Consider the following 25,746-nt stretch of genomic DNA (forward strand, 5'->3'; position numbering starts at 1 on the left):
TGTGTGTGTGTGTGTGTGTGTGTGTGTGTGTGTGTGTGTGTGTGTGTAGCACGGTATAGTACAGAGTTGTAGTATCAAAGACAGCCATTTAGGGTCCTCAGAACTCCCAAGTCCTGCTGAACCAGATTACAGTGGAATGGGGAAATGTTTAACAAAATAAATAAAAAATATAACATCTGTGATGTTAATTTGTAGTTTTCTAAGTCACTATACAGCAGCAGGGATCCCTTTCTATTTGAGTTTGATACCATTGGTAGAGTGGATAGACTAGTGGTCACAGAGTCAAGAATTCCTGGGTTCAGGTCTCACCATTGCATGTGCTATTTGTGTGACCCTGCTACATGTGGAATTTTCCAAAAACCGGCCATACTGTGATGACAGTCTAGTCCCTGCCCTCAGCATGACTGGAGGGTTTTGTGCAGGGACCCCATCACTGGCAGCTGGGGTGGGGATGGGGGGCTCTTGTTGCATTTTCCTCTGTCCGTCTTTCTGTTGTAGTACCCCGGAGTGGCTCAGAGCATCAATAGTGATGTTAACAATCTAATGGCAGTCCTCAACATGAGCAACATACTCCCTGAAGGTAGGAGGAGCCCACCTTGGGAGGACTGGCCCTGGGACTGGAGCTCCGGCCTGGAGGCTCCTTGTTTACTCTCCAAAGGCCAGGCAGACCTTTTCCATTTCTCTCCTCACTTTTTCTTGTCCCCTGACAGGCCTGTTCCCAGAACATCTGATTGATGTGTTGAGACGGGAGCTGGCCCTTGAGTGTGACTACAAGAGAGAAGCAGCCTGTGCCAAGAAGTTCAGGTCGGTTCTTAAGGGCCCCCTTCCTGCCATGCCTGCTGTGGTCCCCTGACCTTGTCCTGAAGGGAGGCGCAGGGTGTAAGCCTCTACCCAGAGTCCTCTGCTCCCCTTATCCACAGTGCTGCAGAGAGGAAGTAGATTGGTCTGTCTTAGTGCCTGCCCCCACACAGGGTCAATGAAGAGCCTTAAGAGAACGAGAGAAAGGACAGGGGCTGTTTCTAGGCTACAGGGCAGACAGGAATTCTCCCTGACCGTCCTCTTGAACTCTAGCCTTAACTTTTGGAAAGAGAACTAAGACAACCCTATTTTGTGAAATATCATCTTCACCTCTGAGGAGGGCATCCTGGTGGCAGTGTGTGTGCCCAGAGAGCCATAGGTGCCCCAGTGCCCCAGTGGAAGGACGGCCTGGAGGGCAAAGTTAACTTTACCCTTTCTCCCCTTGGTGTCTCTGATGGCTAGGGAGCTCCTGAAGGATCACCCATTCTTCTACGTACCAGAGGTCATAGATGAACTTTGTAGTCCTCATGTCCTGACCACAGAACTGGTGTCTGGCTTTCCCCTGGACCAGGCAGAAGGGCTGAGCCAGGAAATTCGAAATGAGGTATTTCACTGGGGAAGTCAACTGGGTGTATGGTAGAGGGAGTTATGTAAGGGAGACAGGAGAAGAAGCTACCTGACCTCAGGTCTAGAAGAGCTTAAGTGACTGCAGGGGTCAGGGAGGAGCCATCTTCTCCTCTGTCCTTTCCCTCAGTATGACCTATTCAGTGCTTCTAAGCCCAGGACTGTGGTGACCATTAGGAGTTCTTAATACCAGGAAATGCTGTCGTCCCTGGCGCTGTGTCAGGGTGTGCTGGTTGTGGTGAAGGTTCAGTCTGTGGGAGAAGTAACACGCGAGCTGGCATGGTTTTTAGGTCTTGTTCAGTATGCACACATATGCCCTGAACTGTGAGCTTACCATCTGGCTAGGCATCAGCTTGGGGATGCATGCCAATTTGGTGAGAGGGGAGCAGAGTAGGCAGTGGTTCCTGTGGAATGAAGTTCTTGAGGGGTGCCTTCACACTTCCATAGATGACTGAATTGAGGCTGTCCTTTCTCTGTCCACACCTACATTCTAAATAACACCACAAAGTTCATGATCTCTTGACCAAAGAGTATGGGTTTGGGACAGAGAGGAGTGCAAGGGAAGGAAGCAGGATAAGGTGGGTGGCTTGTATAGCCAACTCTTAGATATACCCTTGGGTGGGTGAACAGAGGAATGTACCTTTCAGGGCACCGGGGGGTTCCCTGCAATGCTGATTCCTTTCTCTTATGACCCCGATGTCATCCTGAGGCAAGCTTGCATAATTTCTTCCACGTCTGACTATCTTGCCCTCCTGGGCAGGCCCTCAGAGTGCAGACTTTTCTCTCCTGTGTGTATGGAACACCACCATCCTGGGGTGTGGTTGCCCAGCAGAGGCTGATGGGATCCATACTTCCCAAGAACAAAGCTGGTAGGCTCCAGCAGGCTTGCAGGGGCTATCATCTCCCCATTCCTGCCCTTCTCTCCCCCTAGATTTGCTACAATATCCTGGTCCTGTGTCTGAGGGAGCTGTTTGAGTTTCAGTTCATGCAGACTGACCCCAACTGGTCCAATTTTTTTTATGATCCCCAGCAGCACAAGGTAAGGAGCCTCAGACCCCAAGTCTCACGGCCCTGGTTGCCACAGAGCTCAGGTTCTGTCACAGAATAACGGGGCACAGGAACTCTGCTCCCACTATTCTCTGCCTGATGCCTAGAGGCAGGGAGGGATGGCGCATGAGCCTTCTTGGGACATTCCCTCCTCCCCACAAGCAGGAACACACGGGGTATCCCCCGTTGCTTTGGGATAACCTGGGCCCACGCTGTTCCTCAATGAAGTGGAATAGAGAACGTCTTTACAGCCCCTCTCCTCCTCACTCATCCCTCTTGCCTAGCCCACCCAGACCCTTTTCTGTGCTCCTGTCCAGGTGGCTCTCCTTGACTTTGGAGCAACCCGCGAGTATGATGCGTCATTCACTGACCTTTACATGCAGGTATGGAAGGCCAGTTGCAGAGATAGGGGACCCTCTAGCAGAGCTGACCCTGAAGCTCAGCTTGGATTTCAGTACAACTTGACCTGTCTGGGCCCAGGCCCATAGAGTAGTTCAGTCCCAGGAGAAACACGTGAACTTGGCTGGAGGTAGAGTGGCCTTGGAAAGCCCACATGCACTTGAAGCTCTTTAGTGGGATTCACACTGTTACGTTATCTGAACCAATGAAAAGGGGCATCCCTTATCCCTTCCCCCTAGCCAGGAAAATAGCCATCTCCTGGAAGTACTGATCAAAGCTTTGCAGGAGAGAATGGAGCTGGCTTATGGTCCCCACAAATTCAGCATGTTTTATAAACCAGCCCCTCTGTCTCCATACATGCTTCTGGTTTGCTGCAGATCTGGGCATGTGGAAGGTAGCTAAATGAAGTTAAGGGTGGTTACTAAAACCTGATACTCTGCCTCTCATCATTTAACACTCCTAAGGAAAGTGAGCAGGGCAGGGACCTTAATCCCAAAGGACCATGAGATATGGCCCTTTACTTGTGTGTGTCTAGTTAATCAGGGCTGCAGCTGATCAGGACAGAGAAACCGTGCTGAGAAAGTCTATAGAGATGAAGTTCCTCACCGGCTACGAGGTGAAGGTAAGGTGAGGGCCAGGCCAGGGGGTCCTGTGTAAAACCTGAAGTGTGCCTGGGAGCCTCCCTGAGGCCACTTCATTTCACCTGAGCTGTCCTGCTTAGGCCATGGCTGCATTTCCCTTTGGTTTGGACCTAAGTAAGAGATTTAAATGTTTGGGATGAGATCAGCTCATCTGCAGCCAACTGAAGTGTCCCTTGGAGAGATGAGCCAGGCTGAATACTTTCCCCTCTGGTGCTGTTGAAGCCTGACAAATAATAAACCCCTTCTAGTGACCAATTGTGTCCTGAATGTCTTCCTAATTTTCTTTTCTTCTTCCACACCCCCTTTCCCCCCAGGCCATGGAAGATGCTCACTTAGACGCTATCCTCATCCTGGGAGAGGCCTTTGCCTCAAACTCACCGTTCGATTTTGGGAGCCAGAACACCACTGAGAAGATCCACGGTTTAATTCCCATCATGTTGAAGCACCGTCTCATCCCCCCGCCAGAGGAGACTTACTCCCTCCACCGAAAGATGGGGGGCTCGTTCCTCATTTGCTCCAAGCTGAAGGCTTGTTTCCCCTGTAAAGCAATGTTTGAGGAAACCTACAGCAACTACTGTAAGAGGAAGGCTGAGAAGCAGTAACTGTCGATTGTCTTGTCTGAAGGCCCTGTTTCTAGCAGAGAGCAAGATAGCTTTGTCTGTCACCTCCCAAGAGCATCTCAAGAATCAGAAAACCGTCCCAGAAACTAAAAGTCCATAGCAAGTGGGTGTTGGTGCTGACCAAACCTAGACCCTTCTACTTACCAATAAGAGGGGAGTTTTCTTTAGGAATAAACTTGTAGGAAATTGTGAAGGTGCTGAGGAGGGGGGTGGAGGGGGGCTGGCTGCTGGGGGTCCTCCATGGCCAGTGCCTCATTGAATAGTTTTATTGATTAAATGGTGGCTCTTTAGTGATTAGGTGGGGCTGAGGATGAGGAGAAAGAAAACCGAACCATGACAAATCTCTTGAAATTTGCTTACTGTTGATTCTTTCTATGAAATAACTTTGGACAAAGATAAAGGGGAAAAAAAGATTTTTGTTTTCTTGTGTGTGTGTGTGTGTGTGTGTGTATGTGTTTTTAAATTAGGGATTTTCCTCCTGTGAATGTCAAGAGAAGGGAGAGCATCCGTTTCCCCTCTCTTCTTAAATAAGTACAGAGAGAAAAAGCCTTTTAGGACTTTCCAGACCTTATAGTGTAAGATTTGGGGGATGTATGTGTGTGTGTGTGTGTGTGTATACAAAATGCTTTGATGTTTCCTGCCTTTTTCCCCTCTGGCTGGAGCTGGAGAAGTTGTTATGTACAGAATAGTGCCAAAAAAGCTATTTAATTGAATTACCTGCCGTCAGGCAAGCTGGTTCTCTTAGGAGTCTTTGACAACTGAATGTATACCAGTGGACTTCGTGCCATCTGGTTCAGGGACTGTAAGAGGGAAGAGAAGACAAGGGAAATGGTGAGGGGAAAAGAGATTTCACCACTTTCTTGATGTCCTCACCCCCCAAACAGTAAAGTCTTTGATGAAATGAATGCAAAAGAAAAGGGAGTGTTGCTATTTTATAGTGAGATGCACAGACAGACCTAATGGGAATAGTCACCAGTGTATGTTAGTTTTTGTATATTCTTGTAACTGTCCTACTTAGGCATTACAATAAAAAATTGTTGTGGAGTTTGGCAGTGGTGCTGTTTTCTTTTTTTCCTTTTCCTGCAAAGAATTTGTTACATTGATAACATTGGTAGCAAAAGTTGAGGAGCAGCAGTTTTGATGCCAATGGCCTCAGAGGGACCTTTAGTGTAAAGAAACCATCTGAGGGGGAAAGAGCAGGAACTTGCCTAGATGGCACTTTCAGAGCTGCTGCCTCCACCCGAGTGCAGGGCATGGAGGAGGCTGAACAGGTAACTGATGATAGGTGGAACAGAACACCAAATCCCAGGTGTATAGTATAACCACATTGCTTACCTTGTTCTCCGGTTCCATTACTTTGTCCAACAAGAGAGGCCTGACTTGGGTCCCAGGAGTGAGCCTGAGATCAAGGAAGAGATGAAATGGAATACCGTATCCCCTGTACTTGAACCCACAAATATGGTTTTAGGTCTGGGCTATTCCCATTAGGCCCTGGTCCTAAAGAGGTAAAAGCCCTTAAAAGGGGTTGGAAGGTACACAAGCAGGATCTGAGAGACCAAGTAATGGGGCCTTGGGGGTAGGAAACACATGTAGAAACAGCAACTCTGCTAATGAAGATGCTCCAGGATCCAGGTTATTTAAATTATTCCATCAATTATCAATTCCACAGTAGTTCCCCCTGGCTGTGAGAGGATGCCCTTACGAGCCATGATAAAACCAAAACCTTTTTTTTTTTTAAACACATTTTTGGGGACTGAGAATATCTACAAATATGAGTATAAATCGAGGGAAATTGGTAAATTAATGAGCATGTTCTCTTTGATCAATCAACAGTAAAGATTAAACACATTGCAGACACTGATCAGAGTTGCTGTAATGGACTTTCCTTATCCCCTGATGACTGGGCTTGTCACAAATAATAAAGATATTTACTAATTGCTACAGGAAATGATGAGTGGATGAGTTAATGATGTGAAATTATAAGCAGAGGGAATGGCTTAACTTACAGTGTTGTATATAAGGCACCTGTTAGTATAATCCTTAGCCCCATTATCAAAGTAAATCTTGTAGGACTACAAATAGGGCCTATCCCTTGGCCTCCTGTACTCAACTATGGAACAAGGGGTGTGTAAGTAAGCAGCACCTTGGCAGATTTTTAAGGTTATTTTGAATTAAGATTTTTGTGCTTTGAGGATTGTGTCCACACATGTGACTTTTTCTTAGAGAAGGGGCAGAGGAGTAGATGGTACACTGGGACAGATATCAGAGAGAAAGGACATGTTAATCCCCAGAAAATGCCTAAATAAAATACAGGATTCCCAGCAGGTGAAGTCACCAAACCGTCAAGGAGTGAAAATGAACTCATCTTTTTCTCCCACTTTAGCCAAATTCTTGATAGTTCTTCCTACCCAAGTCAGTTTAAAGACAGAAACTTCATCTTTCCTAATGGCACTTACTCTGTCTGTATACAGTAAGCATTACATAAATGTTGCTTTGATTCCTACCACACTGGCCAGAATGCTGTTGCTCCAGGTACCTATAGAGACCTTAAATAAGGGTTCAGAGAAGGTCGTAGACACGGAAGGGTCTAGTGCTCTCCATTCACATGGTCTGTAGGACGGACAGCCCATATACCACAGCTGTTCCAACCTCTGCAGCTCTGGTCTCTCTAACTCCAACTCTTCTGCAATCCACCAGGAGTATTAATTCCTATTTTGGAGAATACCAATATTAAAGAAAAGAACTATCTAGTAACTCAGTGCTGGTTTGGAAGCTGAGATGCAGGGTCCAACAGAGCTGACGGAAGCAGGCAGGGCTTCCTCTGAAGCCTTTGTTGTTTGTAGGTAGCTAACCTCATGGTTGCCTGCTCACAAATACAACTGTCCGTTCACTTAAGGATAACTTTCATATGGGAAAGACCTGGGTGTTTTCTCTGAAACAAACCAAAATGAATTTACCACATATCTGCTGTGTAGGTTTGTAGAGGGGAACAGAGAGACCTTCCCCATGGAGGGACTTCCTCCTCTGCAAAGGAAAGGACTCTGAGGAATCACAGTGAGAAAGGACCTTGGTCTCTAGCCCCCACATCATCCTCATCCTCATCCTCATCGAGTGACCATTTAGCCTTTGCCTGAAGACTTCTTGTGAGGAAAAAACGAATAATCAACAAACACTGGGCTTGATACTGGGGAAGAAAAACAAAGTCAGAAAACCTCTGCCTTCAAGATGTGTATATTCTACTCTCCAGCACATGGATGGGAGTGGTGGCTGGGGAAGAAGAATTGGGCTGGGCTGAGGGATTATGAGTGGAGATGCAGGGCAGTAGTTTGTCATGTCCTTTCCAGAAGCAATGGTAATACTATTATTCCCAGAGCAAGAGCAAGACATGAAAAGGAAAAAGTATGTATGCATGAGGTGGCAGAGAAAATGGAAAGGTGCCCTCATGGGATGGGCCCTGTTGTAATGGACAGCTGGATGGAATGTAAAGCATGGTCTGGTCTTGTGGATTGGGTGAGCTGTTACTCACCCAGTATGGGGTTCTAGAGCTGAAGGGCCTCCCTCTTCCCCAGGCTTGGGAATATAGTCCTTGGCCCTCTCGTCTTAGGGGTCACTATTTCTGGGGTGGAGGAGGAGCTGGCCATTCAACTTCTAGATAGCTCTAATAATGAGGACGTCTTCCACATCTTCTAAAACCGTCTCGGCAACTTTTACTCATTGCTTGTATTTCTGCCCTCTGGGGCCAAGCCAAGTTAAGTCGAATCTCTTCCACATTTCCTTCAAATATTTTCAGGTGCTTGATAATGTCTCCATTCCCCTTTCCCTAAATATTCTCTCCTTTAGGTTAAATATCCCCACTTTCTTCAGCCTTTCCTCACACAGCTTGATCTTGAGTTATTTCACTATCCTGGTCACTCCCCAGTTTCAATCTTAAAAGATAGTGCCAAGCACTGACTAATACACACAATGTGGTCAGACCAGATAAGAGTGCAATATAATCATCACTTCTGTGTTTGGACTCTCTTCCTCTCAACACAGCCTGATTGTATTACCTTCTTTACCATCAACTAGGAACATAGAATTTAAGGTATAAACTATAGTGTAAATAGAGTGCTAGGTTTGGAGTCAGGAAGACCTGAGTTCAAAACCTGATGTATGCCCCTACTAGCTGTGTGACTCTGGGCAAGTCATTTCACTTTTCTTTGCTTCAGTTTTTTCATCTATAAACTGGGGATAATCATAACATCCTACCTCACAAGGCTGTGAGGATCAAATACATGATGCGCTCTGCAAATGTTAAAGCACTATAAATTGGCTATTATTGCTATTGTGCACTAGTACTGACTAGTAATGTACTAACACCCTGAGAATTTGGTCAGACAAATGGCCCTTTAACTATGGCTCCCCTCTCTTGTACCTTTAAAAAAATATCCCTTTTAAGGTTGATCTTTACAGAATTACGGAGTTGGAAGGGACCTCCACTGGCCATCTCATCAACCAACAAGCATTTATTACAAGCCTGCTATGTGTCAGCCACTATGCTAGGTACTGTTTTCGGAGAGTTTGCTTTCTGTCAGAGGAGACATGAACATATTTATGTATTTCTAGAATACAAAAGGTAGTTCAACAAATACAAGGCAATCTACTTGTACCCCAAAAAGAATCCCTTCTGCAACCCACCCAGTTGTCAAGGTCATCTAGCCATTTGTTATTTCCAAGACAGCCCACTCAACTTTTGGAAAATTCTCATTTTTTAAGAAGTTTTGCCTGAAATCAAATTTATATTTCTTTCTTCACTAATTTTTTTTTTTCTGACCTCACTGGAGAATCACATTGAGACTGTAGTCCCTCAAGCTCCACAGATCTTTTTGAGACAGCAATCTGATCTTGCCTTTTCCACTGAACTTGTGAAGTTGACCTGCTGAGTTCAAGTTTAAGAATTCACATCTGTGCCTATTTAATCTTGGAGAGGGAGTGTTCCATAGTGGATAGAAAGCTGGGCTCAAGACTTGGAAAGCCCTGGGTTGATGGGCTCAACCTCTGACATACAATCTAGGTGACTGTGTTTAAGTTATTGTGATTAAGTTACCTGTGTGCACAGATAACCTCTCACTGACCTGTGCAACTTAACACCAAATTAAAAAGGTACTCACCTGCATTGGTAAAAGGAATTTCCTTATCTGGGAGTTCCCATTGTCAAATAAAACACAGATTCAAACCCTATCCCTGTCCTACATTCAATATATTTATCTCGTGCTCTAAAACCCACCAAGATCTTTCTGCCTCTCAACTGTCAGCCAGTATGAGCTATCCCTCCCAGCTTTGTGTCCTATGTGAATGTGATCGGTGTTATCACCCACGCAAGTCTGTGATAAAAAATAAAAGGTTACGTAGCATAAGGCCAAGCAAGGGTCCCTGAGGTACTCCAGTGGACACCTTGAAAGGACATCAGACCATTAATGACTGCTGGCTTAGCAATCACTTCTGCCAATTTTTTTTTGTGTGATTTAAGGATACAATCAAACAGTCATCATGAGTGATTTACTATTTCACTGTTCATCTTGGGCATTAAACTACTAGCCATATTTGTTCTGTTCACCCAATCCAAATAATCATTCTCCTTGGCAAAGAAAACGGAAGGAAAATGAATACTTTTCTGCCTTCTTTTTCATTAGCTAATTATGGTCTTATCTACTCCAAGCAGTGCTATTATTTGTAATTTGCTCTTCTTCATTTCTCCAATAAAGTTTTTAAACCGTCTCCCTCTCCCTCCCCACCCCTCTTCCTCTTCTCATCTCACCTTGCCCCCTGGTTGTCTTTTGCTTTTCTTGTTCACCTTAGCTCATTTTGAGCTTTAGCCCTCTTAACTCTCCTTATAGGACTGTACCAAATCTTTTATATTCCTTTTCTACTATCTGCCCTTTCTCCTGGTTTCTGTACGTGTTTTTTTTTCCATCTAAGTTCTTCCCTTTTCTTTCCTCATTCAGACTGTCTTTATTTTTATCATTTCATTCTTGAGAGCTCTTATTCTTCCTGGGGTGATTTCTCACACAGAATTTGAAACCTACCTCTTCTTTCTCTGAACTCCCTACAATATGCTCTCCCAAAATTTAAGGCACATAGGAGACTATTCCTAGCTTTCCTCTCCTCTTCTACAAGCTCCAAGATGGAAGTGGTCACTTCCCTGTTTCCCATCCAGGCAACCAGTTCATTCATATTGGTGAGAATTAGAGCCAGAATAGAATTTTTTCATGTTTGGATTATCACTACTTTTTTTTTTAAAGATGAAATTATTATCAAGGCAAATTAAGAAATTATTAACTGCTCTGTTTTAGGGAGGCAAGGAGAGCAAATGTCCAGAAAATTACAGTTCCCCATCACTGTCATGCTTCTCAACCAGACCTGTGATCTGCTTCCCAAACTCTTCCTCTATTTCTGCTGTCTATGTGATCTGTGGTGATCACTGATGAGATTATAATTTTTGTTTCTGTTCACATAAATCTGTATTCAAATGTCCAAATCTTATTGATTTGATAAGATATTTTAGCATGTCAAGATCTTTTTGGATCTCTTAGTATTTGTCATTCAATATATTAACCTTCTTTAGCTTTGTGTCAACTACAAATTTTACAAGCATGTCAAATACTCTACCTTCATTAAAGGCGTTCTTTTAAGTTATCATTGGACCATTAATGACTTTTTTTGGTTATTTAGTCAATATTTTTGGGTTTTTGCTACATAACCAGTTTTTGAATATAACTAATTGTACTACTATTTAGCTCATATTTTTTGCTCTGTCTACAAGGCAAATATGATAGAAAGCAAAGTATGCTTTGCTAAAATTTAAGTAAACTAGCTACAACATTCCCCTGATATCAGTCAAATGACTATAAAAAATAAAATAAGATTATTCTGGCATGATATGTCTTGATGAATTAATGTTAGCTCACTGTGATTGTTGCATAATCCCCTCTTGTATTATGATTTAGATTTTTTCAAGGAAACAAAGTCAAATTCACTGGCCTATATTCTGAAGATTACGTTCTCTTCCTTTACCCTTTTACAAACACTAGTACAGCATTATCCCTTCTCTGTTTTTGTGGTCCCTATCCTGTTCTCTACAATCTTTCACTATCACTGATGGTTAATGGGGTAACTACCCTCTGCCTTTTCTTTCATCACCTCTGGCTATAGTTCATCTGGGCCTAGTGACTTGAACTTATTAGGGGCAGTGAACTATGACTACCTTTTTACTTATCTTGGGTTTCAACTCTATTAGCATGCCATTTTATTAGCTCTTACTATGATATTTTATACTTTTTGGGAAGTAACACACTCCCTATTATCAGAATGGAGAAAGGAAATGGGTATTCCACAGATACCTATGCTATTCTGACTTCCTTAAAGCACTACATAAATTCTAGTTATTATTATTGTTACTATTATTGCCATCATCATTATTATTTAGCCAAGCAATCTTTAGATATAAACAGTCATTTGATTTCCTCGAGTGGCACATAATGAGGAGTGTACACTCTATCACTGGTACTAGGGAGTCAGAAGGTGGGAAAAATCTTTTCCCAGAAAGCAGACACTAAACGATCACTTCCTGGCAAGGCAGATGAGGTGTCTGTTCAGGAACAGGCTGGACTGGACAGGACCCCAGAGCCCAGCCTGTCTAATTCAGATTCTTTGACTCTTGTCAATGAAATTCAAAACTGTAGAAAAGGTATACAAAGAATTACTTTGCTGGGCTTTTTTCTTAATAACACCCCCCCCCACACACACAAATGCTGAATATTTAACTCTATTTGGTGAACATAACCAATAGCTTAGGATTTATTATTGGTACTACTTTTTGACTAGGCAGGGTGTGTGATTTAAGTGGGATGGTCTATCTACAATTCTACCTAATGAATAAAGAGAACTTGGCTTTTCAACCATACATCTTGCCAGACAAATATTCTTTCCTTTAAGCCTTTTGACTTTTCCTATTTTCCTAGCAAGGCTGAGATGTATACCTGTTTTATCCTGTTTCCTTAATGGAAAAAAAAAAACCCACATAGAATATTATGAAATTAGATACTTGGTATGGCAGATGATAGGGGTCAAATTACTGCCCAAGAAATCTGCATGTAATACAAGCAGTACTCAAGCAGGACCTTTTTAGTCAGTCCACAGATTCAAATACCCCTAACCTGATAAGTAGATCACAGAACTTTAGCACTAGAAAGGACTTTAGAGATCACTGTCTTCCCCCTCATTTTACAGATATGGAATCTAATAATAATAAGTAATTTGCTTACAGTGAGTGACAAAGTTGTGGCTAAAATTCAGGTCTCCTGAATCTTACCTATACTAGTGCACTTTCTGCTGCCAATGTACCATTACATTTGCACATTGTCACACTCACTCACTCCATTGTGATGAAACCAAGATGAATACATTGTGTGTAGTGTTTCATTATGATCCTTAGCTAAAAAGTCAGTAGCTAATTAGAAGGCACATGAACTAGTCATAACTGGCAAAATACTTCAATACAAGGGCTACCCTTGAACTTGTACAGTGAACCCATATTCTTTATCCATGAAATCCTGCAGATATTTAAACTACCAAATTCCAGGGTCAGGCCAAATTCATTCTTCCCAAGACTCTGGATCTAGGAATGATATCAGGGACTTCGGCTGAAACTAGGTTAACCTACTCCTGAAGATAAATTCAGGGTGGTGATGCTATGAGACTCTCTCAGCCTGACTTTAAAGAGCTCACTAAAATTAAGTATAGTCTTAGGGTTCAAAATTTGGAAAGTTCTGATCAAGAGGTAAGAGAAGACTCAAGGATAGTGATGAACTTCTCATATTTAACTCTTAACTTGAAGTATAAGGAATAAGAAAGTTACTTAATTTTGAAAATGAAAAAAATGTTTTGGTAGTTGGAATTTTATAGCTGCAAAAAGACTACAGAGATCATCTTGTCCAATGCCCGCATTTTACTGAGGAGGAAAGTGAGACCCAGAGATGGGAACTGATTTGCCCAGGGTCATAAGTGGCAGAGCTGGGATTGAAACTCAGGTCTTTTGATTCCAAATCCAGTTTTCTTTCCACCCTAATTTCTGTTCCCTGATACAGCATAATCTGTCTCTTCAAGGGTTAGACTATACACAAAGCTCTTCCAACTGTTCCATGATTGAGAGAAGATGCATATATTGATGGAAAAGAGAGCGTGTGAAATGTCTCCATATATAAAAAGCTTCTTATAACAAAGAAACACAGCACCAAAGCCAATAAGGCAAAACATGCACAGAAAAGTGTGTCCCAGTGTTAAGTAAATTATCAAATTTAAACTGACGTGAGAACCCACCCAGGTTCTCGACTCCTTGCCAGTATGTTTTTCATTGTATAATTTGGCTTCATTTTGCTACTATGAGTTTAGATTAGAACAATAACTTATATTGGCATTAAACTTTACAGTTTACAATACATCTTTCTTTAAAAACAAAAAACAAACTGTGAAAAAGACAGGGCAGATATTACCCCCCATTTTATATATATAAAAATAGAGGCGTGGCACGGTAAAGACCAAGATAAAGAACAGAACCAAGATTCATGTTCATGTCTTCTAACTCTAGACTCAGTATTATTTTCCATGATACTACCATACTTTTATTTGAAACTTTAAAACAATGAACTAATGGTAATTTTAAAAAATAATTTTAAGAAAGGTACACAAACAAAATTCAATCCTATGAAATGTCTGATAATAAGTAATACTACTTGGTTCTTTAACACTTACTTTTTTTACTTTTATGTTTTAGAAGTGGGAAATAAGCAATAGTGAACTTTGAAATCCTTGAAATACTGTTTTATAGCTTGAAATGAAAAATTATCCAGCATGCTTTGTGGGGCCAATTTAATCATTATGTCAAAATGTTAATATTTTAGTTAAAACAGTAATAAATATGAAGTCTTATACTTGGGTTCCAAAATACAGGATACATGACCTTGTTAATAGTTTGAAGAAGACATATGGCTTTTAGTGGATTATAAGGTTAGTATGAGGCATTAGTGTGATAAAGCAGGGAAATAAAATAAGTTAATGGGATCTTGGACTGAATTAAGAGTCAGAGCATCCAGGAAGGAGGCAACAGAACCTATCTGTATTTTGCCTTGGTCTTACAACATCTGGAACATTGTTTAGTTCATGATGCCACAGTTTAGGAATAATAATGATAAGGTGGAAAACTTATAGAAGGTAAACAAACAATGGTAAAAGACCTTGAGCCTATTAAAGCAACTTGGAGAAGACTGGGGGGTGGGAGTGGGGAGAAGGTATGATAGCTGTCCTGAAGGGCCATAACACAGAAGAGAGATTAGATTTGTCCTGTTGGTCTCAGAGAACAGAACTAAGAGCAAGTTGTGGCAGAAGAAAAAAAAAAGCAAATTTAGAATGGATGTCAGAAAAAATTCCTTAACAATCAGAATTATCCAAATAGGAATGGGAAGACTCAGAAGATAGTGGGCTCCTCTTCACTGGAGGCATTAAGTGGCTGGAGGACCATTTGTTGGTTTTATGGGAATTCTTTTTCAAGCAGGGGTAGGCCCAGATGGTTGCTGAAGTACTCCAACTCTGTACTAACTATACTTTGTGCGTCCATGGGCATGCTATTTACACATGCACATGAACTCAAGTATATACACCTGTTTTTGTTCCAAGTAGCTTGATTCTCATGTGAAAGATGCCAAGTTTTTGTTCACAGTGTAGGGTAAAAACTATAGCTAGTTTTGCAAGATTACTTTTTTTTGGTCCCCTTTAAAAGCTTGACTGAGTCTTATAACTCTTATGACTGAGTCTTCTAATTTTGGTTCTACAGATGCTGGTAACCCAAGAGATGGATAGAGCCAGCTGCCTTTTCTCAAACTTCTTCCTCTAACCTTTCTTCAGTTAACTTATACCACTGATGCCCTCCCCAACCCATTCCCTTCCTTTGCTTCCCTGCCCCTATTTTCCTGATTTTTACTCCTGTCTGAGCACTCCTCTTCTGTCTTTTCTTACTCCTTTAGTGGCTCTTTCTTTTTCCCCAAGTGTTGGAGCTCCACCAAGGACCTACTATTGACCCTTTTATCTCTCTCTGTACTCATCAGTTTTTCATTTTTTTCCATGGTTTCTATCATTATTTCTGATGCATTATGATTCCCAAGTCTAGATATTCTGAGAGCTTCCTTCAACTCCAATCTCCTATCTCTGACTGCTGGACATCTGCACCTCATTCTGCTAGGGTCTCCAACCCAACATGTCCAAGACTAAACTCACTGATCATCCTCCTTCCAATTTCCCTGTTTTGTTTTATAGTTCCACCAACTTCCTAATCATACAGTACACAACTTTCTCTCATATTCCCACATCCAGTTTCCAGATCATTAATATTTTTTTTCATTTCAAGGATCTGTAATTTCATCAGTATGGATCTTCTCTTCACTAATAAGGACTGTAAACCTTACAACAGTTTTTGAGAATAACCATAGCTGAAAAATCAATCACTTTCATGCAAGTTAGGTGAACTTAGAGTAGGCCAATAATAGGACATTAAGTATTTGTCTTAGATAGACCTGTCAGAACTTTCATTTTTTCCAGCATAATTTTTGAGACTTTCCCTCCAACGATATATAGAAATAGGTTGTTTGTGGAGGTCAATTTTACCTCTACACTATCTCGTGTGTGTCTCTTCCTCTTTGCTCACATTGCCATCACTCCTTACTAGATTTCATTTCACTCTATTTCCTGTCATATTTCACTCTATTTTCCTTTAGAGTCAAGACTGTATTTTGGTAAAACTGAACTACTTGCTGTTCCTGGATCTCCTGTTCTCTAACATGTTCAGGATTCAGACAGGTCATTTTTCATGCTGGGGATGAATCCTTTTCCACATATCTGCCAGATGAAACTCTTTTGTTCTTCCAAAGCCCAGTTCAGGTGCTGACTCTTCTAGAAAGTCTTCCCTGATCTTTTAGCTGTAAGTTTTGAGAGGCAATAGGGTATAGTGGATAAAGCACTGGATGATCTCTTTCTCCTATTTCTTCTAGTACTTTATCTAGACAGTCACTTTTGTATATTTAGCATATTATGCCTCATAGTATAACTGTATATTGTCTCATTCCTCCCTTCCCCTGGTTAACTTGATAACTCCTGGAGGTCGGAGACTATCTCGTATTGTTTTTTATCTTTGTTCCCTAGCATTTGGCCCAGTGCCTTGCATATTTGTGTTTACCTCTTGATCACAGAATCAAGAGATTTAGAGCTGGAAAGAACATTCCACTGAATCAAATTCCATTTTACAGATGAGGAGACTGAGGGACAGTTAAGGGACTTTGCTCACTGTCACACAGCTAGTAGATATCTGAGGCAGAACGTGAATCCAGACCTTAGTGACCCCAAGTCCAGGGCTTTGTCTACTTCATTATGCTGCCTCTTTAAACTTAAACTTAAATGAAGAAAGCTAGTCTGATGGACTTTTCCAGAGAGCATAATCATAATTGTTTTGCACACTGCTTAGTCACTAGAAAGAACAGCAGTCACATTCTTAGTCATGATAAGTTCTTATATTAAGGAAGAAAACTAAAGCAGATTAAAATCTGTGAACAAATACGAATTTCAGAAAAAATGGAGCCTATACCTTCCAAGAAGGTAGACAAGGCTGATGGGGATCAGAATACATGAAACCTACTTAGAAAACCATCTTTGTTCAACAAACTTTTACCTCAAAAGCAGCATTTTAAACACTGATGTTTATTTCTGGATGATTAATAAGTTTTGAAACTGCTTAATTAACTGAACTCTGGGAAGCATAAGAGGTATTAGATATAACACTGTTCAGTTTCCTTAAAATAAAATATTCCAAGATTCAGGGATCAGTGTGAAATGTGTCTCCAGGGTTGAGGACAGATGAGGGTTCCTATTTATACTTAGAAGCTCTCTTCTGCAGTGAATTAGACACAGTCAGTCTTATGTTAGCTATATCATGAACCCATCACCATTTTGATGTTGACATTACCTATTTTCTGGAGCTCCTTACAAGCTTCATTAGATGCCAACACTGCTCTTAGAAGGGCTGGGCTTGCCACTGGCAATGATGACCAGTTTGTAAATGGGCCCGGAGCCTTGCTGGGAATGCTTCAGCTGAAGCCCAAAGATTTTTCCACATCCTTTTTTCCCCCCAAATCATGAAAGAAACTTCTGAGTAAGCAGTAAATTAAGATAAAGAAGAGGAAAATAAAAAGCAAGAAAGTCTCCCAGCTTTACTTCTTTAAGAAACACCCTAGATCATGGCAATCTTCAGGGACATTGCTCCAGGTAGACAGTGCTTCATATTAAAAAGATTTGACATATCTGAAAGCAAACTAGGGGTTTTCTGTCATTTGTGGAAAAAAGAAATACTGTTACAGACCACCCTGGACTGTAATTATATCTGAATCATAACTCTCTTTTTGCAATTGGCCACACAGTATTTTTTGTTTCTTTCTTTTTTTGGGGGGGTAGGGGGGAAGGCAGGGCAGTTGGGGTCAAGTGACTTGCCCAAAGTCACATGGCTAGTAAGTGTTAAGTGTCTGAGGCTGTATTTGAACTCAGGTCCTTCTGACTCCAGGACTGGTGCTCTACTCACTGTGCCACCTAGCCACCCCATATTTTTTGTTTCTTTGTCAAGGTTAGGCTTATACAATCTTGTGTGGCAGGAAAGACGACTGTATCCCAATACATATTTTAAAATACAGCATGAAAATATGAAACAATGATTTAATTTATAACAGAACAGGATAATAATGACAGCTAGCATTTGTATAGTATCTACTATGTGCTAGGCACTTTACTAAGCACTTTACAATTATCATCTCATTCAATACTCACAACACCCCTGGGAGGTAGTGCTGTTATTATCCCCATGTTAGATGAAGAAACTGAGGCAAACAGGGGTCAAATAACTTGTTTAAGGTCACATGGCTAGTATTTGAGGCTAGATTTGAACTCAGGTCTTTTTGATTCTAGGCCCAGCACCCTAACCACTGCAGCACCAGGTAAAAATATGATAATATGAAAAAACAAAGATGAAAAGACCTGTCCCTTTTCCTTTCTTCATTGCTTATTTTTTTAAATAAGGGAAAAAAGACAAAACACCCACATTTCTAACAGTTCCCTGTTTTATTGCAATACATCAAAGTCAGGTTAATATTAAGTGTGTCACCAACATAAAGTATTGGTGAGGAAGTCATTCATTACATTTCGGACTGTCCCACCTTAAATATTTCTGTGCAAAAGAATCCACATCATTGTTTGGTAGCAGAGAATCTCTTACAAAGTCCCCTACAACATCAAGGGCATCAATCCAAACAAAATAAAATAAAAAATGATAAGAGGCCAAAGCAGTATCTTTTCCCCCTCCACACAGACTTGTCAGCTTTTATACTCTAAACAAAAAAGTGATTACATCTAGGTCATGCAAAACTGTACAATAATGTTACAATGAAAAAAACCCTAAAAATATATTTTTAAAAAATAAATGATATGAAACTGTCAGACATAAAAAAAGGCAGGTCATTTTTTTCCCACTGAAATACCAAGAATAGTTTGTGTCTTTATCAAATTCTTCCCCCAAATTGAGGTTGTTTCTTACATGTAATAGAAGGTTTATTTTTGTTTCATATTTTCAAACGTGGATGGAAAGAAAGAGAAGAGTCATAGAGTCCCTGAAGAAAATGCCAGAGAAATGGAAAACAAAACATCTATGGCAGCTATGTTGTTTGGGAGTCCTGGGCCTGCTTAACTGTATAAGCACATTCCACCCCCCACCCCCATCCGTCATCTCATCAAACAGGATTATTCTAAGAACTTTGGCCTGGATTAAGTCATTAAAGTCACAACAGGGAATGTTGTGGGTAAAATTAAATGTCAAACACTTCTTTATATAGTTCAGAGAAGAATGAAATTCGAGGCAAGAGGAGAGGAGGAACAGAAAAGAGTGAGAGAAATGCCTGATTCTCTCCCATGTATTTGGCCACCATTGCCACTTATAAAGTCTGGCCTAGCAGAAGTTTCTAGACATAAAAATTCAAGCTGACCTGATTTTTCAGCATCTTGCTTCCCCATCTGAAGAACTGACATAAAATATCTTATCCAAACACACCTTGGCTTCGAGACCAAAGTGTTTTTGATGATTACAAGGCCACTGAATCCAGCTCAGTTACAGATTTAAATGCTTTTCCTGCTGGAGTCAGGGAAGGTTGCTCTCACTGCCCCTATCAATTAACAGGCAATACCTGAGAATTCAATATAAATTCAGTTAGTCATGGTTCTATCAGGCTCAAAAATCTCTTTCTCAGATACATAATTCAATAATATGCAGTCATTAAGTGAGAAGATACATTTCTGACCACAAGAAAGGCAGAGGAGGGCTGAAAGGTCATGGAAGAATGATGACACACTGTTGTTACAAACTGTTTTGGATTCAGGGACTTTGGGGGTTGTGTGTTATAAGAACTGAGATTTCAAACTTCATTGCTGAAGTGTAGGAACCAGGAATTTTTTGGGAAGCCAAACAGACAAATGACAGCAGTTATAATTTATGACCCTAAAGCTATGTTCCAAAGGAAAGTGCCCAAATCACTGGCAATAGATAGATTTTTAAATAGACAAATGCAACCTACTTTACCAACCTCTGAGGTTTTCAGTTTTGGCAAAAATTGTACATATACTGTATACATCGAAAGCACATGATGAAATTACTCAAGATTCAAGGGCAGACAACACACCATGCAGGTTCATAACTTAAACTGCGCAGCTGCCTCTAGCACCAGAACCACAGCTCCATAGCTCCCAACCCTCAGAAAAAGATGCTGGGCAAAACCCTTTAAGACATAGCTTTCCTTTCTATTAAGGAGAGAAATGTATTCCTTCCACATGCACCCAAACTACCCATGATAAATAAGAGATTCTGCGTGCAGTACTAAGAAGAGATGGGAAGCATCTTTTCAATCTTGTGCCACTGGACTCCTCTAATGGTGAACAAGTTTCTTTTTCTTTCTTTGGATCCTTTTTTCCAGAGAGTCTTTAGTGGATTTTGGGGTACCTGCTCAGAAGATCTTGAATGTATTATGTTATGAATCTGAGGATAGTGTGATGATAAAAATATGGACCCAGAATAAATACCACCAATTTATCAACTAAGGAAAAGCATCTCCCCTCCTTGCCAAAAATGATCTGGAGGGGGCACTGCAATCAATTTTCTATTGAAATTACCCTATTACAAGCAACTCTTCATTGAAAAAGCATAATTGGGAGGCTACTCTGATGATGGCCTTGGCATGGGGCAATCAGGACATGGTGTGAGCTGCCGTTCCCTGTACGGGTTCTGGGGCTCATCCTGTGCATTTCTACTTTGCTTCTCGGAGGTCTGAGAGAGTGATCAATTTGAAATGTAGCCCTATCCTTCAGTAGGCTTTCTTTCTGGCCTTAGCAATGGTCCTGTCTATAAGTAGTAGGGGGTCAGAAGCTGGCCCACTACCAAAGGGCTCACTGGCATATGAGACATCTTTAGGGAAAGAGAGACAAAACTGAAAATAAGCTCCTGGGAGCTTCTGTCCTTTTGTCTGCTTTGTCTTCCTTATAACACACTTGAGTAAGGACACAAAAATGTTTGCTGGTATTCTATCATGTCTAATGCTAAATGCCACATTTAGGAAAATGTTAGATTCAAATGATTATGAAATAGTAAGGTACCAACTTGATACTTCAATAAGCCAGACCGCATATTAAACTGTATATTAAATGACTCTTAAAATGCAAAAATTTTATATATTTTTCCAAAAGCAAAATAAGCAGGAGGTGATTAGTACTTTAGAACAAGTGTGCCCATGACAAAATAAAATACAATAATTTTAGAATAGGCATAGAGTCCAGCAGGTCTACTGGCATCATTAACTGTAATTTTTTCTTTTATTCTCCTATTTGTATGTATATAAAATAACCCCAGTCCAATCCTTCTCCCCTTAAAAAGAGCTGTAAATTTTTCCTCAGAGTATATAGACTTGGACAGACTGATAAAAACTGACACTGCTGTTACACAGGAATGTAGAATGAATGTATGGTTGTCAGTGGTCAAATGATATAGCACAAATGCTGGAATCTAAATTTATGACATCTTTTAATTCAGTGGAACATTAGTGAGTGTCCCTGGGAAGACAGCAAATTATGTAGATTTCTAATTTTTAGTGAAGTTCACATAAGGAGAATCCAAGAGATCAATTTTTTTCTTTTCCTTCCTCCTTTCTCTACTGGTGTTATTTGATGAGGGAAATGGCTTCAGACCTCCATCTCATGACAAAAGTACAAGAACTCCAGATTAACCTGGACTGTGAGAAAAACGTAGTTTTGTCTGTTCTCAGTTGACTTTCCTGTGGTGCCCCCAAACAGTGGAGGAAAAAATAAAAAATGCAACCAACAACCCGACCAACCCAATCAAGCAAGAAATCTGCTTGGAATCTTGGAAGGAATCTTGGCAGAACTGACAATTCTGGGTTGACTAATTGACTAAACACAAATATCCTTTGTGTCAAACCTTTAAAAAAAATCATCCTCAGGTGAAACTAAGACAATATTTGGTCAAGGCTGCTCAAAATGCATGCATTTGGTGGACTGAGGTTTTAGCTATTTGGTAAACTGTTTTCAGGTCAATTAGAGGAAGGTCATTCACCACTGAAGTAAACTGAGTTCCTTCTGGAGAAAATGTCTCCTGCTCTAAACTGCAGTAATGTTATTACAGCCTAGGAGGTATAGCGTATGCCAGGGGGGAACAAAAAGCACTTTTGTGATCCTTAGGGAGACCGACCCCTTTGGAAAATATAACTCTGCCCATAGGTTCTGGGATAGAGGAGCTGAGAGGGTGGCAAGAAATCTTATCTCTTCATTTATTTGCAAGAGATAAGAAAAGTAATCTTTAAAATGAAGATTATGGCTTTAATTCTACTATGGAAAATAGGAAAGACATGTCTCTGATGATAAAAGAAATGAAACTGTTCTTCTGATAATCTGTGCTCCACAGCATCTTCCAAAGGGAATGTTGCTTTCTCTAGCTCTCTTTCTCAACAAATATTAACCAGTCTTTTCAACATTTAAAATTATTTAGCATGAAAACATATGGAGACAACACAATTCTTTTAAATTAAAGGATTTCTTTCTCTTAAATATGCATCCATCTTTTACTGAATACATGATGCTTCTCTCTTAATATATACAATCAGTATTTAACTCTTAAATCTGTGTATTTAAACTCTGTATTGTAGTAAAATATGTATTGTTTTAATTAATAAGGATTCACTGGTAACAATCAGATTAACATTCAATTGTGGTGGCTGAATGAAAGCTTTATGATGCTCTTTGATGTATGGATCCTCCCCACAAAGTTATGGGTTCACTGTGCTATCTTACAGTATGAGACTCTAGTGCTCATTTAAATCTTATTCATTTTTAGTTATCTTGGTCTATTTATACTAAATTTTTTGGAGGAAGTGAAAGATAATGAAAGCAGCTGTAGTTGTATGAAATGAAATCAATACAAATAGAAATCTGTGGCAGCTATTTGACAAAAGTTTGCCCTTTTTTGCTGCTGTTGTTAATCTGGTGGTAAAATTCATCTTTGAATCATATCAGAAGGTAAAACCTTTTCTTTCCTACTCCCATCTCCCTTCTGATACCAGCCCCTAGATAATTTTCTGGCAGAAGTGAGGGGAAGAGATGAAAGCGAGAGAATAGGGTGAGTGAAGGGGAGCCGTGGGATAAAAAGCCGTTGTGATGTCTGATCTGAATGCTGAAGCAGTTCATGTGTCCCAACTCACGTGGTCAGTGCTCTCCAGAGAGAGGCTCTTGGTCTTGTGAGGAGAAATGGGGCTGGGAGGACTGCTGAGGTTGGAGCTGTTGGAAGCTGTAGAATGCCTTGGAGAATCAGAGTCCTGCAGCCCCAAAAATTAGGACATTATTGATGAGCAATAATTATAACTGACATTTATATAGAGCATTATTGGTTTACAAGTGCTTTACATTATCTCATATGATCCTCAAAATAGCACTCTGAGGGAATGGAGACATTATCTTGATTTTACACATGAGGAAACTGAGACACTGAGAGGCCACAAAGTCTTATGTGGCAATGCCAGGAAAACCAATTTTTTTCTGACTCCAAAGTCAATACTCTTTCCATTACACCATAGCTTTGGAAAAAGCACAAGCCACCACAGATACTGCTCCCCCTTCCTGCCCCCCCCCACCTTTTTATAATTAAAATATTTTGTTTGCTTTTTCACTGTCATTAATCTCTCAAAGCATAGTTTTGTATGTGTGTGTGTGTGTGTGTGTGTGTGTGTAGTGAGAAAGAAAAATACATGCTATATGCTTAGGTGCAAGTAATTATTTATGAAAGCACTTAGAAATGGGTGCTCTTTCCACATAAGTCAGACTAATAACTCAGCTGAAAAGCTCCTTTTCAAGGTACAGAATCCTATAAAATTCTAGTTTGCAAACCCAAGTTGCTTAGTCTCATTGCTCACAGAGTAAGAATGACTAGTGATTCACTGAAACTGCTACAGGCTGATCTCAAGATGGAATTATTTAAGTAAACTCAGTTTTGCTACTTTTCTTCTGTACTTCAAGCTTTATCAGATGGGATACTTAGTTCTAATGTACATTCATGAATTTCTAATACCTGATCCCACTTTTTGAGTTCCTCAAATTTCCATCCACAGTCTTTACCTGGTATCTGTCACACTCACCTCCCGATCATAGTCCCTTGCTGGCACATCACTTCCTTGGTCCATACCTCCAGAGGACAATGAACCATCTGAGGGAGAGGTCATAGGCTGCCGTTTTGTCCCATAGCTTCCTCCTGAGAATTCTCTCCTTAATGCACTACCATTTTGTGATGATGACCCTAAAATATTGTGCAAATTCCTCATATTACTTGTGTGAAAGAAAAAATTAGTAGAATCTTAGGTTAGAGAAGTGCATGTCATTAAATAAATAAACATCATTATAGCTTCTATGTACCTTATGCAATAAGAAACACATGAACTTATATCTATTTCATAAGCAGGAAGAAAAATGGAATGAATCCTTTCAAGATCTCTTTGTAAATGTTTTGATCTTGTCAACTGGAGAGCAAGGGGATATGCAAAAGATAGCATATCTTTTATAGATATAGCAAAAGCAAGCAACTACTGCCAGTTGGGAGGAATAGTTAACAAAATGGATGACCAAATGGGTTTACTCTAACTCCACTCCCCAAAAATGACAGGTTAGAACTACAAGTTGAAATTTAATGAAGATAAATGTACTAGACTATTAAGCTCCATGAAGGCAAGAATAAGTCTAATTTAAATTTGGTATTGCCTCCAGCACAAACAACAGTGCTCAGCATAAAGTGCTTAATAAATATTAATGTATTTGTTGAATGAATAAATCAAAGTCAATTCTGACATTAAAAAAAATCAGCTGCACAAGGGTAAAATCATAAAGGCAAGGCTAAACTACAAGCTACATCTGAGAAAACTTTTTAAAAATTAAAATTAAATTAATAAATAATGAACTTAATAAAATTAATTTAAAAATAAAAAAACCCACCTAGAGTTTTTAGTGGACTTTAAGCTCAAGACAGTACTGGATTAGAAATCATACTGTAGAGGCGGCTAGGTGGTACAGTGAATAGAGCACCGGCCCTGGAGTCAGGAGGACCTGAGTTCAAATCTGGCCTCAGACACTTACCACAAAAAAAACTAGCCCTGTGACCTTGGGTCACTTAACCCCAACTGCCTTCCAAAAAAAAGGCAAAAAAAAAAATACTGTACAAACAATGTCTCAAAAAATATAATAATATTTAGTTTGGAGGAGAAAAGATGGAAATAGGGGGAGGGAGATGATCTCAAGTATTTTAAGGACCTTCACTCCATGGAAGAAGGATTAGTCTTGTTCAGTTTAGATGAGAAATGGAAGGAGCACTTGGTGGAAATTAAGGAGAGGCAGATTTAGCTTCACTTTAAGTAAAAAGTTACTAACTTTTAGGATTGTTCTGAAGTTGAAAAGATGCTTCAATGATATTAGGTGCCTATTTTGAGGTTTTTCAAGTAAAGGCTGGATGAATGATATCTGGGAATGTGGCAAAGGGCATATTTATCTTAAGTGTGAGTTGGACTAGATGGTATCTCAACCTACTCTTATTCTGAGATCCTGTGATTATATGTGATACCTCTTTTCTTTTAGACTTTACCCACAATTCTACTTTTACTTAATTTAAATTTTAAAATACTGGATTCAGATTACAATTTAAAATAAAAAGAGCAGTGGAGCCATAAAACTGAACAGAAAAAAAAAACAAACCATGACTTATAAAACTATTTTTGGGGGATTCCTCAAAGACTGGAGCTAGGCAGCTTTCTAAGCATAGTCCCAAATTCCAAAGATTAGAGCTTCCTAAAACAGGGAAATAGCTGCTAAGCAAGGAGTCAGAAAAGAGACGACCCACACCAGGGACTGAAGTTTTTCCCTTAATGTTCAAGTTACAGGAAAAAGTAGGAGCTAATCCTGAGGGA

The 25,746-nt window shown here is 40.3% G+C and overlaps 2 protein-coding genes across 6 annotated transcripts in view; one reads left to right on the forward strand and one right to left on the reverse strand.

The window, feature by feature from the left end:
• Nucleotides 1-5,173, forward strand: part of COQ8A (coenzyme Q8A) — an 83,564-nt gene extending 78,391 nt beyond the window's left edge. For both annotated transcript variants that reach the window (XM_069069118.1, XM_069069120.1), the window contains exons 9-15: nt 499-580; nt 711-804; nt 1,261-1,402; nt 2,354-2,461; nt 2,787-2,852; nt 3,404-3,490; nt 3,824-5,173. In XM_069069118.1, coding sequence (XP_068925219.1) covers nt 499-580; nt 711-804; nt 1,261-1,402; nt 2,354-2,461; nt 2,787-2,852; nt 3,404-3,490; nt 3,824-4,111 — 867 coding nt within the window. In that variant the 3' untranslated portion in view covers nt 4,112-5,173. The remainder of the gene's footprint in view (nt 1-498; nt 581-710; nt 805-1,260; nt 1,403-2,353; nt 2,462-2,786; nt 2,853-3,403; nt 3,491-3,823) is intronic.
• Nucleotides 5,174-18,297: 13,124 nt separating this feature from the next.
• The window catches only part of CDC42BPA (CDC42 binding protein kinase alpha), a 409,866-nt gene continuing 402,417 nt past the window's right edge, over nt 18,298-25,746 (reverse strand). For all 4 annotated transcript variants that reach the window (XM_069069123.1, XM_069069124.1, XM_069069121.1 and 1 more), the window contains 2 exons: nt 23,935-24,092; nt 18,298-23,118 (listed from right to left, as the gene is read on the reverse strand). In XM_069069123.1, coding sequence (XP_068925224.1) covers nt 22,987-23,118; nt 23,935-24,092 — 290 coding nt within the window. In that variant the 3' untranslated portion in view covers nt 18,298-22,986. The remainder of the gene's footprint in view (nt 23,119-23,934; nt 24,093-25,746) is intronic.

Source organism: Petaurus breviceps, unplaced genomic scaffold, assembly GCF_028583685.1.
Source record: "Petaurus breviceps papuanus isolate PSGF00001 unplaced genomic scaffold, PetGlider_PUasm1.0 90778, whole genome shotgun sequence".
Lineage (NCBI taxonomy): Eukaryota > Metazoa > Chordata > Mammalia > Diprotodontia > Petauridae > Petaurus > Petaurus breviceps.